Below are 15780 nucleotides of genomic sequence, written 5' to 3'. Positions count from 1 at the left end.
TAGACAAAGGCCTCCTGGGTCCTAACTCATCTAATTGAAGGCATCTAGGTTATATAATCACATTCTTTATTATATTGCCTCACAATATATTATATTATTAGCATATTTATTAGCTCCAGCAATGAGTTATAATAGAGGTTTTATTGTTGCTGTGAGTTTTGAGTCCAGGCAGGTGACACTGCCCACCTTGGCTGATCTGTCCAGACACCTCTTTCACAGAAGCAGCCAAAATGGAGTGGTCTGCAACTGGTGCAAAAGACAGGACTCAGCTAGCTCATTTAGCAACATAGGAGTGTGATTCAGTTTCTTGGCCTACAGTGCCATCTCTTTCAGAGACTCTCTCCTGCCTCTGCTGTGGATGGTCCCTGTTCAGATAACTTACAGCATGTTGGGTAACACTTGACGTTTGTTTTCAGGCAAGCCTAAGTCCTAAATTTTCAGTTTGGGTGAGTTACGTGCTGCAGGAATCTCTCTTTTCATTGTCCATGTTGTGGTGACCAGATCATGTTAAACACCATTTTATTTTTCAATTTGGCTGAAATGAATCCTACACAAATAAACTCTAAAAGGTTTGGGTTGTTGTCCTGACGTAGGCTGTGGTGATCAGACACAGAGCTACTCAACATGTATTCCCAGAAAGGCATGATTTGCACACCTTGCTATTTCTTTCACTGTATCTTTAACCTCTTTATCACCACTTTGCTTCCCATGACCAACTCCCTTCTCAGATAAACAACATGTCCCTAATTACCTTCAGGGGTTTACTGCAGATTTTGTAGGTCTGTTACCTAGTCACCCTTGATCTTGTATGGTACCTTTGTTGCAGTCACCTTCATGCTGGTTCTTGCAAGATTGCAATCTCCAAAAGATCCCAAATAATTTCCTCAAGTCACCTTCAAAATTTGGTGACTTCTCCCTTAACCATCCAGTGATGTCTGGAAATTTCTCATGTTTCATGGTCTCACATCCAGTCATTTTCCTCCACACCCTGTTCAGTTAATTTCATGTCAGGATTATGCCAGTCAGGGCCTGGCCACTGGTTTAGTCATTCACTTGTAGCACTAGCAAAGATGGATTCCTCAACTTGACCAGAAGTTGTCTGGAAAAATGTTTTCTCAGTTGTGTGATGAGAGGAATATAAAATGAAGAGCAAACCCATTTGTTCAGTGTTGAATAAGGCAATGCAGCAGGGTGTTGACACCTATACAGCCATGTTAAAACCATCCTGAGATAAAAGAGCTCAAAGTGAGCAAGAAGCAACTGATACTCTTAATCACAGACTGATAGCATTAAGTCCTCAGGACCTAAAATAATGGGGGAAAGGCTTTAATGTGGTCTTGTTGTTTTCCTTGGAGAAAATCCAGAACGCAGTCTGTGTGAGTGCTCCCAGTTTTGGATTGCTCCCAGATGTCAGATTCCAAAGGTTCGAGTTTGTCTTTCACCCTTTCGGAAGACAGTTTGGTGGCAATATCATTAATATGCAGATGACACTGCTGTTTCCTTCTGCTCAGCCTAGACAGGAGATATCTCTGTACTTTCCAGTCTCTGGCAGAGATAGGGAGCTGGACAGAAGACAAGAAAGTGGGCTTGTTCCAGAGCTTCAAATGGCTTCACAGTTATTGGCCTGGAAACGAATTTTGAGGAACTTTTACTAAGGGATTCATTTGTTCAAATGCTTCATTGCTCTTGGGGTCTTAATAGCCTCAAACCGCTTTGCACGAACTGTTCTGTGATAAGAGCTGGGAATACCTTCTTCAGAAAGCAAAGGGAAACCAAATCAAGCCCCTCTGCTAGGTCAAGAGTGTGATTGCATCAGCTCACCTCTGCCAGAAAGGAGGGAGCTGCTTTCCCGTCTCCCTTCCTCCTTATTTGCTCCATCTCAGCCACATGCTGCCTCGTGCAGCCTCTGGAGCTTGTTAGATGCCTCCATGAACTAGCACAACTCATGGAAACAGCAGAAACAAACCACACAGAAATGTGGATAATTCTTTCCACCTCCCTGAGTTGCACTGGCTTCCCAGCAAAATCTGGGAAAAAAAGAGGGGCTGGGGCAGGGAAGTGAAGATGAGCAAGGAAAGAGAGTGAGACCTGATAATCATGCAAGGTGCTATGTCTGTGACCAGGCTAGCATTACAAAACTCGAGATTTGATAACCACTTGAAATTACAGATCACTGTCTTTTAGCCATTATGGCATTTTCAGGGTAGATTACACCCACAGCTAGCTCCCAACAATGGGAGCAATTAAAAGCACTTTTTACTATCTACAGGGCCCTAAATAGTTGAAATCTAATTACTTCCAAAAGACTTTCTTTCTTTTGTCCTGTGGTGACCCTGGCATTAAATGGAATTGCTTTGGCCGCCTTGCCTAGGAATGAACGTAGAGGAAGCTGAAAGCAAAATAATGTCTCTAGAAGGCATTTTCCTGAAGAATTCATTCCTGCCAGAGTATTTGCTGAGCCTGAACTTGCCCACATTTGGTACACGATGTAAAATAATTCCCCATGCACATGTTCTCTGCTATAACAGGCCCTGGAGTCTTTGGCATTAAGCCTACTGTTGTCTATCTTTGTCCTTTAACATTGTGTGCCATTGCCTGAGCACGCGCCCTGCAGCATCCCATCCTGCCTTTGGAAACCCTTCACTCTGCTCACACCTCCTCCTGCCTGCACCAGGAAGGAAGTGGGTCCAAGCTCCCCAAGAGGGAAGCTCAAAGACATCACTTTCTCCTACATGCAAGTCCAGCCCCCAGGTTCAGGACTGGTATTCTTCCCAGGGTAGGAGTAGCATGGAGGACATTTCCTTGGGTCAGGGAAGATCCCCAGCCACACACAGACATGAAGCCATAGTCTTTTGCCTTGGAGATATGCTCAGTAGACCATAATCATGCACCATAATCCCAGTGGCATTTGCATATGCACTGCATTTCTACATGCCCTGCAGTCAAGGAGTTGCATGTGGAGAACCTTCCCATGTTTACCAAACTGCCGTCATATACACTGGTGCTATACAGCAGGGATGCTGGCCTTTGCAGCACAGCTTTTGAAGCATCTAAATGCTGAGCCTCTGATTACACTCCCCACATGAAGGGATTACAGATGCCCTCCTCTTTGTCTTTGACCTCTCCCCATATCGGTCTGAGCTAATGTTGTCCAACAGCCTGCGGTACCACTACATCTGCTGTGTAATAGTCTTTGGTCCTTCATGTCAGGAGTGACACAGCTATATCTGAGCCTGTCATAACAAAGAGGAGAGGACTGTGAACTTCTTAAAGTTCCTTCCAGATTTTGATTAGTGTCCAGAGGATGGCCACAAAGATGATCAGAGGGCTGGAGCACCTCTCCTATGGAAACAGGCTGAGAGAGTTGGAGTTGTTCAGCCTGGAGGAGAGAAGGCTTCAGGGAGACCTTAGAGCAGTTTCCAGTGCCTAAAGGGGGCCTACAAGACATCTGAGGAGGCACTTTTTACAAGGGTCTGTAGTGAGAGGACAAGGGGGAATGGCTTTAAACTGAAAGAGGGGATATAAAGAAGATATTTATGAGGCACTGGCACAGGCTGCCCAGAGAAGCTGTGGCTGCCCCATCCCTGCAAGCGTTCAAGGCCAGGTTGGATGGAGGAGCTTTAAGCAACCTTGTCTAGTGGAAGGTGCCGCTGCCCATGCCAGGGGGTTGGAACTGATCTGTGATTCTGATTATTTAGGTATTTTTCTCACATTTATTATCTATCTCCATGTTATTCAGTCATAAACCCTATTTTTCGTAGAAAATTGTAATAATTTATTTATGTTTGGTTTTCTTTTAGAAACAACTGTATATTTCATGTGTCCTGGGCTATTTAGTGGAAATGCTTTTTCATGCAATGTAAATAGTCTGCAACTAATTTCTCAGTGAATTCTGGTAAACCACAGCATACATTAATTTCTTTTTAGATCACATTGACAACCATTGGCTATGGAGACAAAACTCCTCTTACTTGGCTTGGAAGGTTGCTTTCTGCAGGATTTGCTCTACTTGGCATTTCTTTCTTTGCACTACCTGCTGTGAGTATGCCTGTAAAATTTGCAAAAAGGTAATAGAAACTTCTAGAGTCATTTTGATATAAAAGGCTTAAGGAAGCTCTCTGTATGAAGAACAACTGCTTGAGGTTTGGGAAGTTTCTTTGGCATGGACAAAACTGGGAAATAATACTAAATTAGGTCACATACTATTGTGTAAGGTTGAAATTCCTGTTTTTTATTATGAATTGTGGCTTATATATTACTGTTTTTCTTTCAGATTCTTTAAAAAAAGTCAGCTGAAAAAATAAGTGAGATATTTCTAATAGGTTTTCTTGTAGATGGTGTTCAGGCTACTGACAGAGAGTAGTAGAAGGCACTAGATCAACCAAAAGTTTATGTCATTTAATGTAAAAATGCAGCTATCATTTTCTGTGAATGATTGTAAATAAACATGATGGTTTGTTTACATTGCTTTTACCAGCTTTCAAGAGACTTTAATGGAAATGGGAATAATCTAATGAAAAAATATAGTGCAGCTTCAGAAATAACTTTTCATTTTTGTGAGAGAATTTCCTTTCTTAAATTACTATTGAATAAGCATGAAATCAGAAGTGACATTTGTATTTTGCTGTATCGCATCTATTGCAACATATACAGACAGTCAATATTTTAATACTCAGGTTCATTATCTGTAGATCACTATAAAACATGCATGTTATAATAATACATGTTTTCAACCATATAGACAAGCTAAGATTAAGAGTCCGCATTTGCCAACAGCATTGAATCATCTAGTGTACTGCATTTTTTCTTACTCTAAGTATAAAGAATATTTCAGTATCTTTGACATATTATAATGCATTATAATTATAGTAAATTGCCTGTTTGTGAATCTGTAACATTTAATGGCAGTTACTGTAATTAATTCCTTTTGTCACCTAATTACCACCAAGACAGTTAGTCTTAGAAATACAATGAACATGTAAACTATTAATAACCTTAAATATTAGAGATGCCAGAACTTTCGCTCCTCGTGTCATATCTATGTACAGATACTAATTTTTCTCATAAACACTTTTGTGTTGAATCTGTCTGTAAAACAAGAGATATGTTGAATCTTGTGCATTTCCAATATTATTTTACCCTGACTAAGGATCAAATGGAAAAGTTCTTCCTTATAATGCAGACATGTCCAGCAGAAATATTATCACAATATCACAATATTATACTCCTTGCAAGCCAAGGAGGGAAACATTCTCAATCTTTGGGTCTGTTTAGTAGTAGTCAAATTTATCTTACTTATTCAAAGGTAAAAGGGGAGAGATTTCATCATCATCTTTTTTTCATAGCTTATAGAATGAGCAATAGGATTATCTGGATGGGAAAGTGAGAAGAAATGGTCTTAATCTGCTAAGCAAGGCCTTTTCTAACTTTTATATAATCAAAAGTTATTAAGCACTGCAGATGTGGACTTTGAGGTCCATGTATATCTGGCATATCTAGCAGGTGGCCATTTCATCTTCCTGGCTTGAGTTTCTCTGAATGTTCCTGCTAGATTTTATCTATGTACATATGTATATAAACCTTATTCTGTCATATACTGTCATAAACATTATCTGAAGCAATTACATAGTATAAAATCTTCACAAAATCTTTATAGTTGATTATGTATATTTATTTGAAAAACTACCTAAATAATGATAAATGGCATATTGTATTGCAGGGTATCCTTGGCTCAGGATTTGCTTTAAAAGTGCAGGAACAGCATCGGCAGAAACACTTTGAGAAAAGAAGGAACCCAGCTGCCAGTCTAATTCAGGTAAATAAGAAATCCATAAAAATATAATAGAAGGTTATTTAAAGTACACATTGGAGCAGATTTTATTATTTCAATTTGGAAAGTTTTGTGGGAATAACGTTTAACAGATTGGTTATTTTCATGACATAAGTTTGCTTAGTGATTTCTGTGTGTTAATGACATATTTATATAACATTTATATGAACGGTTTTTGAGTTCTTCTATCCATGCTGAAGAAGCCAAGTCACGCATGTCAACTGCATGCCTGCAGTTAGTGAATTCTGTTGGAACAAGTCCAGAGGAGGGCAACGAGAATGATCAGGGGACTGGAGCACCTCCCATATGAGGATCGGCTGAGAGAGTTGGGGCTGTTCAGCCTGGGGAAAAGAAGGCTGCGTGGAGACCTCATAGCAGCCTTCCAGTATCTGAAGGGGGCCTATAGGGATGCTGGGGGTGGACTCTTCATTAGGGACTGTAGTGATAGGACAAGGGGTAATGGGTTAAAACTTAAACAGGGGAAGTTTAGATTGGATATAAGGAGGAAATTCTTTCCTGTTAGGGTGGTGAGGCACTGGAATAGGTTGTCCAGGGAGGTTATGAATGCTCCATCCCTGGCAGTGTCCAAGGCTAGGCTGGACGAGGCCTTGGGTAATATGGTTTAGGGCGAGGTGTCCCTTCCCATGGCAGGGGGGTTGGAACTTGATGATCTTAAGGTCCTTTCCAACCCTAACTGTTCTATGATTCTAAAATAGAATTGATCCCTAAACAACCCAATTGACAGCACAGCACTCTTCCCCTGGCAGGGGGCATGGTAATTAAGCTACTTTTCATCTACTGCAGGGTTTAGAGTGCTCCAATGAATGATACACTTGGTGAAAATAAAAAGTGACCTGCCCAGAGAATTGCTTTCACTATTACTCAGTTCTAAAGCTGGACATGTAGGTGCTAACAATTCCAAAATGTCTGAAATTGTCTGAGGTGGTTTCAGCTCCAGTACTGACAGAACAAAAACTGAGACAGATTTTTTTTTTTTTAACAAAAATTGCATATTTGATGAACAGCTGCTTTGATTGGGGTTTTTCCTTAACTTACAGTCCTAGTTAAAACTGAGAACATCCTCTAAAGAATGATTTTGCACCAACCTTCACTCTACTTGGTGCACTGAGAAAAAAAGGGGGGAAATAATCTTACAGTGGCCTAGTTTATTTTCTTTGGATCCCAAGTGGTTTATGTGTGCCATTTATGCTGTTATGGTTTTGTTTAAAATCTGAAATAATAAATCCAAATAAAGAAGCTGAGCATGATTCTACGAACATGCTAGAATTCCATGATAAGTTCAGGGTAGATGCCAGGCCATCTTTGAAGAGCGTTTTTTTAAGTTAATAGATGTTTTCCATTATTACTGTACAGCTTTTATTAAATGCTAAATATTTGAGATTTAATATTTTTTAGAATATTAAACATAAAGCCACTTCTTTTGTATCTATTGTACTGTAGAATGAATGTCTGGGATATTTTCTAACATATATTCTAATGTACTTCTTCCAAGTTTGGTTGCCAGAGGAAACAGAATAGATTTAGATTTTTGATGTAGCTCATCTTATTATTGTATGACAGTTCAACCAAAATATTAGTTAGACATCACGCTAAATAGATTCAGATCAGCTAGCTCACTGATTTCAGAAAGTGACTGTCAATTGGCAAAATCATTGCAAAAAGAAGACATTTGTGGTGGGTTCACATGATGAAGGCTGTTCAGCATTTACGTGTTCATTTTCATGTTCAGAATTTTAAGTAACCTGGAAATTAATATAAAATTGCTGATGGAGATATTTGCCAATGGCACCAGACCTGGCAGAATAGGAGAGGTGAGGGCAGGCACACAGGAAAGAACCCAAGGATCATCTGGGTGACTATACAGGGTGGACTGATTCTTACCAAAAGCTTTAATACACCAAAATACAAACCTTGATCTAGAAACAATGAAATCGGTGTATTACAAGAGGTATCTGTCCTAGTATTAGTGTCTCTGAAAAGGATTTGATGAAAGATGAAAAACACAGAGAGGAAAGAGTAGGAAAGAAGGGTCAAGAGCTTCATATAAGTTACCAGTATGTTACCCCAGCTGGTTTATTACAGTCCTTAGATACAAAACCAGAAAGGTAACAAGGAGACGGCAGCTGATATTATCACTGCGTATGGTGATGCCGGTACTAACATGCTACATATGTACATAAATGCTACATATAACTCAGTATCTAAAGTTTGCAAATGAGACTGGAAAACTGGAGGAAGTAAAGAAAACACTGGGGGGGGGGGGGGGGGGAATAGTTCAGGACTGGAGAAAATTTCATGTTCATAGATGCAGGATGTGTGTGATCATTGTCTACTGTAACTGTGCCCAGGCCTTTTTTAATTGTCTGTTGTGGATATTGATAGTGAACTACCATAGAAATGAGCGTGCTATAGCTTATCAGGATAGCATCTATTTTTCTAATCAGCTACTCTGTAGAATTAATCTGTGCTAACTTCTCTGTTGCCATAGCTATACAGACTCCTAAAGCCTTTACCTGACTTTAAAATAGCTAAGGTATCACTATAGAAAGCTGAAATGTTTCATATTGACATACTTTTCTCAATTTCTTTAGCTTGTAAGAAATATTCAGTGTGAATATTATTTGAACATAAAAGTCCAGAGAGGAATTAATGGAACCTATAGGACAGAAACATAAGAACTATCTCTGGCTATAAGCCAAACCCAAAGAATTCCAAATTTAAAATAATGAGGAGATCTTTGACGATGAGAATGTCGATCAATATACAAAGTGACAGGTTCTCCACCTGTAGATGAAGACTAGACATATTTCTGGGAGATGTGCAGTAGAAAAACACAGGGATGATATTTAATAGATGACAGTATACAGCAAATGCAGATACTCAGATAGTACAAATTAATATAGCTATGCTAACATCAGGGAACTTGTTCCGATTTCCAGGACCAAGAATCTGTCTTACCATCTACATGCAGTTATAAATCTAAACCGTGAATGCATTTTCAATGCTATGCTTTGGTCACTCTCCTTTGATATGATTTATTGTGTGTTCTTAAATATTTAGCACTGTTTCAAACCACAGAGAACACTTCTCTTTCCTTCTAACTGCATTTTGTCTGATATTCATTGTAATTTACTAAATGTATTATGGCACTTTCTTTACCTCAGACTGCAAGTTTGGGTGGGTGCCCCTGTGAACTTGTCACAGATAAATCACTGCAGTGCTTTTTTGAACACCTCTTTGTGCTGAATATCTCCTGGTGCTTTCACAAAACCAGGAACTCTTCTTTCACCATGTAATATGTACTGTGATTCACAAAAGTTTTAGTAGGTTTTCACTGGTATTTCCCTAGTACACCTAATAGAGCACATCCCAATCTGAGAAAAATGCCCTCTGTCCATAACCAGTGCAGTGGCATTGTCACTTCATGTTCTTGGTTCCTTTGTGCTTTTCTATTGTTTCCCCACACCAGGCTTCTTGGCGGTTTTATTCTACTGACACCAGCCGAACAAACCTGACAGCCACCTGGCGATATTATGAAAGTATTCTTCCTCCCCTCAGGCATGTATCAGTGCTATGAATGATAAAAGAAAGCCATGACTTGTATTGGTTACTAATCTGCTTTTCATTTTTTTGTTTCATTCCCTGCTCCCTCTTGCCTTGTTTTTTCTTTTTTACCATATATCCTGCACGTAGTGTGTATGGCGTAGTTATGCGGCTGATGAGAAATCGGTTTCCATTGCTACCTGGAAGCCTCATTTGAAGGCCTTGCATACCTGCAGCCCTACAAAGTAGGTACAAATATGGCATCTGGTGCTGTCCTCAATGTCTGTTCAAGCTTATGGATAATTACTATTTGTCTGTTTCATCTTGTTTTGTCTTCTTCAGCCTTCTCATTAGAAATCTCAACTAACAAATCAGATCAGTATGGTCTAGGAGCCTAGCACAGTGGGACAAATACAAATCATTGCCATTTATTGAAGAAATATGCCTGAATACAGGCATTATAAACATTTTTCCCCAAACCCCGAAGTCATATATCAAGGTTAAGGTTTCACCCAGTTCCAAATTACCTCTAAGGAGGAAAACATTAAGTTTAATACAGAGCTAGTTCCTTGATTTAATGCTGTTTTTCTGGCTGTGCCTCTGTGTAAGGCTATAGCTGCAGACTTACATTGCCAAGGGAAGAGAGCTTTGTGGTATTCTGCAGGTGAATGCACTGGGAAATTTGATCCTCTTCATCATAACTTCTGATATATTCAGTATTTCCTTAGGGTGAATTATATTCTCAGTTACCCACACAGGCAGTGGAAGATGACTAAAAAGACCTGATGTCGCAGTTTGGCAGACAGGAAATATTTGATGTCCTAGTTTGTGTGAGAATTCACAGAGCACTGGCAGCTCAAGACTCTTCAATAATTCAGGAAAAGATTTACCAGAAGGTAGTAAGCTGGCTGGTTCAGTGGGGGCACAAATCAGGAAGTAAAAAAGAGTTGATAAAGATCAGAAAGGAGAGCACTAAGAGCCTTATGGGAAAGCTCTGATAAGCATCCTAACTGTTGTTATTGCAGACAGTGCAAGAGAATTAGTGGTTTCTCTCAAAGCTGGGTGATGAACATCCACATGACAGTAAAAAGGTAATCGTGTGCCAAAAAGCTCAGCCAAAAAGAGGTTTGGCTGGGTACCCAAAGCTGATCTTTGAATTTCAAAGAGTTGACAAGAAGAGAGCCGTAAGTAATCCATTACTATAGCTGTAATCCCAAAATGCTCCAAACTAAAAGGAGCTTTTAGATTAAAAATTACATGGAATATTGATTTTTGACAAATATACAAACAAGTTGAAGGCAACATTGGTATAAATTGATGGATATAAAATCACATAAGTAATGAACCTGTGTCCCGCCTAAATACTCTAAAATATGACTGTCCCTCAAAAGTGCATCTGCTTGTTATTTTAAATAAGTGTATTGCTGTGCTATCCTAAAATTAAACCTTTTTATTTACCAGAGATAACTTTCTCTAATAAGAGCCTACAGCTTTCTGTTAAATGTGTGTCAGCAATGCATTTTGCCTAAGTGCTTTGCCAACTCAGTCTGCAGTGGTATGTACTAAGCATGTTATATGCATGTGTTAAAACTGAAAATTTTCTTTTTCAGAAGCATTGTAGTTATGAGTCTTGCCTGAATGTTTTTGTGGTTGCAATGTAACATGTGTGTTGTACACTAACATATCCATTTATGTTTACCATATATCTAACATCATCTTTAACTAAGCAATGTGATTACTATCTGCATAACAAGTATGTTTTTCCCTCCCACACCCTGACCTGAAGAAAAGAACAAGGGGAAGCTTCTAGCAGGTTTGTAGCTTCTTTTATTTCTTTTACCTGTGCAATTGTTGCTTCTTAATGGCTTTTAGATGTCTCCTCAGGTTCTGTACAGTAGGTTCAATGAACTGTAAATGTTAACAGATTAGAATCACAAAACTGTATTTTTTAAACTTGTACCAATAGACTAATGCTGCTGAAATTTGCTTCTCTGTCACAGTTTTTGTATGGAAAAAAATAGGCAAATTTTTATGTTTCTATGCATGTTTTAACTTTAAGGGGGAGCTCGGTTCAAAAAGTGGCAGTGTAGTGAGTGGAGTAGCCTCCCTAGACCCAGCTCCTGGGTAAGGACATAGCCTTGGCTTTGGCGTAAAATCAAAGCTTGTGATTTTCAGAAATCTGTAACTTCTAGTGGAATTTAGAGGCATATGGCTGAATTTGGCTTTGTGAACAAGCCCACCAGCCTCTGTCGCAGGGGCAGGACCTCCCAATGAAGCTGGTTTGATATCACCTTAGCAAGGGTCTGTTCTGCCCTGAAGAAACATCCTGTCCTTCTCTCTTAAAGAGTGTTTTGGGACACGGTGGACAGGGAAACAGCACCACTGCAGGAGCTCACCTCCTCCCAGATGCAGGGTTTGCACTCTCTCATGACCCTTATTGGGTGGGGGAGACAGCCTGGTATCTCTCCTTAAATAAACCCTAGCATCCCTGGCCAGGAGGGTAGGCGGTGTTTCTACCAGCCTGGGTGCTGAATGAGGACTAGTTGCCTATAGCACACAGAGAAGGGCTGCAGCAGGGCTGTCCTCACTGGTAAGCCCTGGTGATGCATGTCCTAAGGTAGTAAAAGGAAATGCTGCTGTTTGCTGTACTTGTAGCCCAAATGCTTAGGGACAAGAAAGGACTCAGTGGCTACAGGAGAAGTTACGCTACCCCTGAAACTCATTAGCAATGGGAGTCAGCAGGCGTTCGACAGCCGGCACTGCAGTATCATCAAGATCAGAGAACAGTGAGTTAACCTCTGAGCAGAAAACAATGAAAAGCCAAGAATAAAAATGGCAGTGACACAGCAACCCCCGAAATACATCTTCCCCAGAGTTGTACTGTAGTTCACAAACTCCTCTGGGTTATTCACTCAAGGGTGGAAAGTCTTCAGATCAATTACCCATGCTCTGTTCCACTTTCCAGATTGCTCATCTAGCACCTGACTCCATCCTTTTCCCTGATGTGCACATAACTATTGTTAATGTCACAGTAACTCAAGGGGGCTGGAGTTGCTCTGAGATGTCCTTCATGAGCACTTCACCTGCTCTGTCAGTTCTGTGACTTTCATATACATTACCCCCATAGGCTTGCTAGCAACGTATTGATCTCCTTAAATTATTACAGCCTGATCCAAACTATTTGCACTCGCCAAAAGTATTTCCTACTCTTTTCAACAGCAACATTTAAAATTGACTTAAGCTTTTTTAAAGGTGAGACTGAAGTTGGCAGTAAATGAGAACACTTCCAAAACAGTGATTTGTGCAGAAGGGAAAGGTTATTCCCAGTTGTACCTGTGAGCACTTAAAGAGACAAATTTGCTCATACTAAGTAGATGCTATATGCAAGAAAATCCCAAATCCAAACCAAACCAGCTGTCAGAACTATATTACATGCTCCATACTAGTGGTAACTGTTTTGGATTTGAAAGTAGTCAATGATTTAGTCAGATTTTTTTTCACTGTATTTTCACTGAATGGAAGATGTGTGTCTTTCAGAAACTCTAAAGCTGTCTGTGCACTGTTGCAAATTAGTGTAGGTATAAAATTGAACTAGTTAACTCCTGAGATCCTGGTCTACAATAAAAACCCTACAGACCACTCAGTGCCTTTTAAAACAGTGGCTGTTTATTGTCTGATATATTGCTATGTTTGTGTCATTGAATATACATGTGGTGTATGTGGTCATTTGTGGTAAAAATGTATATGTGAACTGCTGCAGCATACTTTGAGATGACTGTTCTCGACTGTTTTAACTTCTTTCTTACTGCTATGCTGATTGACTTGCATGGGATGCTATGTGAACTAAGAAAGCTGCTTCTTGTTTTACTTTAAATGAAGATGTGTTTGCACAAGTAGTGCATTGATTTGCTTTCTGAATATGCTCTTTGATCTGTATCCGTTCTAACAACAGTAGAGACAAACTTTTATTTACTTTAGGTAAAAGTAACTTATTTTCTACCAAAATGACTTTTACACTTACAGAAATTAAGTCTTGCATTTTGCTACATATAGACCTGCAATCTTTCATTAGGTAACTGAATACTGCTGTGCATTTGAGTTGAGAGAGCTGTGCTTAGGAGTCTATAGCTTCATATTGATTTTAAGCAAAATATGTATGCTGTACTACTCAAAATATTATACACACATATCCTAATTAATCATTTATCAAAACTAATGGTAGATAACTTCTCTAGTGTATCCACACTGTAAGTAAGATACTTCTATAAATCAGTTGTAGAGATCTGCGAGTTATTTTAAAAAACCCGTATGTTAAATCCTCCGTATCTACAAATGCACATACTGCATGCAAATAATGCTATTTCTGTTTAAATATACAATGTGGCTGAAATTCTTCCTGTGCAGGAAACTTGATCAAGACTGATGAATCTTACAACATCCTGAGAGCATAAGCAGTCTTAAGCTATGTGTAGGACATGCATTGGGTGTCTGCGAAGGATGAGCATCACCAATCTAGTGTTAACTAGCAAACCTGAATACGAATTCCCTATTGAGACAGCTCTCTGGTTCAATAAGGAGTTTCACCAGTATAGGAGCTTGAGGGAAAAACTCATCCCTGCTCTGACAGAAAGAAGTAAATTGTGCTCTGGAATTCTCTCTGCCTCCTTCCTATACTGTATCTGTTTCTAAAAGTATATTTAATGTAAACTCTCTGCATGCACCATATGAAAAAGAAAATGCCAGTGATGCAGAATCTAACTTGAGGTGGAAAGCCTAACCCCTTACCTAGCAGTGGAATGCTTAGTAATATGGTCCTCTATCTCCCCTCACTCCTAGTAAGCTTTGTAGTAATAAAGAGAAGCTCTTCAGGATGTACACCCCTCGGAAACATAGGTATTCAGCATCCTGCCTATTCACATGATGTTTGAGAATGCCAACTAACATCAGGTGCATGATTCATTTACTTCCCCTCCTTAGTGCTTTGAAATTCCTTACTTCTCCAAAGGAGGCAATTTTTTTTATTTATTTTTAAGTGCTTGTAATTCCCTTGTTGCTTGTTGCCTGCAATTACATTAATACAATGGCAATAATACCAGCTCTTTGAAACTCATCTGATCGAACAACTGCAGTGCACAGCACGCTGACGTTTGCTGAAGCTTTGTTCCCCTTCTCTCCCTGAGACTTGAACTTTCGGAATGCATTACCCTGCAGAGATCTAAAACTGGGGTTGAATATTTGGGTAAAGACATTTCCCCAAGTCCAAGAGGATTTTTATAACCATGGCAGTTGAGTTCTTCATCTAGTAATTAGTGAAGAATTTTAAGCTATGCAAGCTAGGCAATACCAAGTCAAAATGTGCAACTGTTGTTGAGAAGAATCCCCTTGGACGCAGCCCGTGGAAGCTCTCCCTGCATCCTGTGCTGGAAGGTAGAGGAATGCATGTGAAATCAACCATCTGCTTCAGCTGAATTCTGTGGAAATTGTGTCTCTTACCAAAAATGGTAATTCTTAGATGGATGGATCTTATGAGAAGAAATCCTTGATTTATAACTCATGCATATTGCAATTTTTTTCTTACTTTTTAAAAATAACGCAAAAGACAATAGAAGTACAATCTGATGATAGAAAATTGAGATTAAAAAAAATAGTTTCTCTTCATCCGGAAACTGTTTTGAAAAAGGGAAAATGTACACAAGCCCGCAGAACTACTTTTTTGTTTGTTTGTCGATTGAACTTCATGGTCTTGAAATTGACATTATATCCTTGAAATTCCTGTTATTCCACATTGAAGGTATGAGGTGTAAGACTACATTTCTTGGGTTCATGATCCTATCATGAGCCTGGTGGAGAAGTCTTGAATGTTTGAACTTCAGGTCTCACTGTACTATCCCTTGCATTTGCATTTATTCAAATTATCTTAATTTCAGTGAAGGCATCTGTAAGCTTGGTAAGAATCAACATCTGTATTTATTGGAAGATAACTGCCGAAAATGGGCATGTACATTTGCTTGCTGCTTGCCATGGGTGATATTTTTTGACAGTTTTAGCTTCTATCTTGACTCGAAATCCAAAGCATTTTCTCCTACCCTCAGACCCTCCAGTTACTTTTGATTCATTCCAATTTCTTCCCATTCCCATTTCAAACAACCAGCTCACTACAAAAAGCTAGGAAACAAATTGTAAATTGTGGGTAGCATCAAGCAGTAGTGCTGCAGGTCTTAGGCTGAAGCAGAGCAGAAGATAAACTTGACCAGAAATGCAGGAAGGTAGAAAGGGAAATAGGCGAGGGGAGGAAAGAAGATACTCAGATAACCAAAAATTATAGTAAGATGGTCCATGGAAGACAGACAGAGCTGTGAGTACAGGAGAGAAAAGCAAAGCTTCGA

General features: G+C 39.4%; 1 protein-coding gene across 2 annotated transcripts in view; it reads left to right on the top strand.

Moving 5' to 3' along the window:
- Window positions 1-15780, top strand: part of KCNQ5 (potassium voltage-gated channel subfamily Q member 5) — a 277209-nt gene that overhangs the window by 230751 nt on the left and 30678 nt on the right. The window contains exons 6-10 of one of the 2 annotated variants that reach the window (XM_061358524.1): window positions 3928-4038; window positions 5720-5815; window positions 9545-9639; window positions 11181-11207; window positions 14231-14287. In XM_061358524.1, coding sequence (XP_061214508.1) covers window positions 3928-4038; window positions 5720-5815; window positions 9545-9639; window positions 11181-11207; window positions 14231-14287 — 386 coding nt within the window. The remainder of the gene's footprint in view (window positions 1-3927; window positions 4039-5719; window positions 5816-9544; window positions 9640-11180; window positions 11208-14230; window positions 14288-15780) is intronic. The other variant, XM_061358525.1, reaches the window with a different exon arrangement.

This window comes from Neopsephotus bourkii, unplaced genomic scaffold (assembly GCF_033783945.1).
Source record: "Neopsephotus bourkii isolate Nb327-2 ecotype Australia unplaced genomic scaffold, CSIRO-AGI_Nbou_v1 NB_947, whole genome shotgun sequence".
NCBI lineage: Eukaryota > Metazoa > Chordata > Aves > Psittaciformes > Psittacidae > Neopsephotus > Neopsephotus bourkii.
The sequence above is the reverse complement of the archived record's forward strand: the minus strand, read 5'-3'. Positions and strand labels throughout refer to the sequence as shown.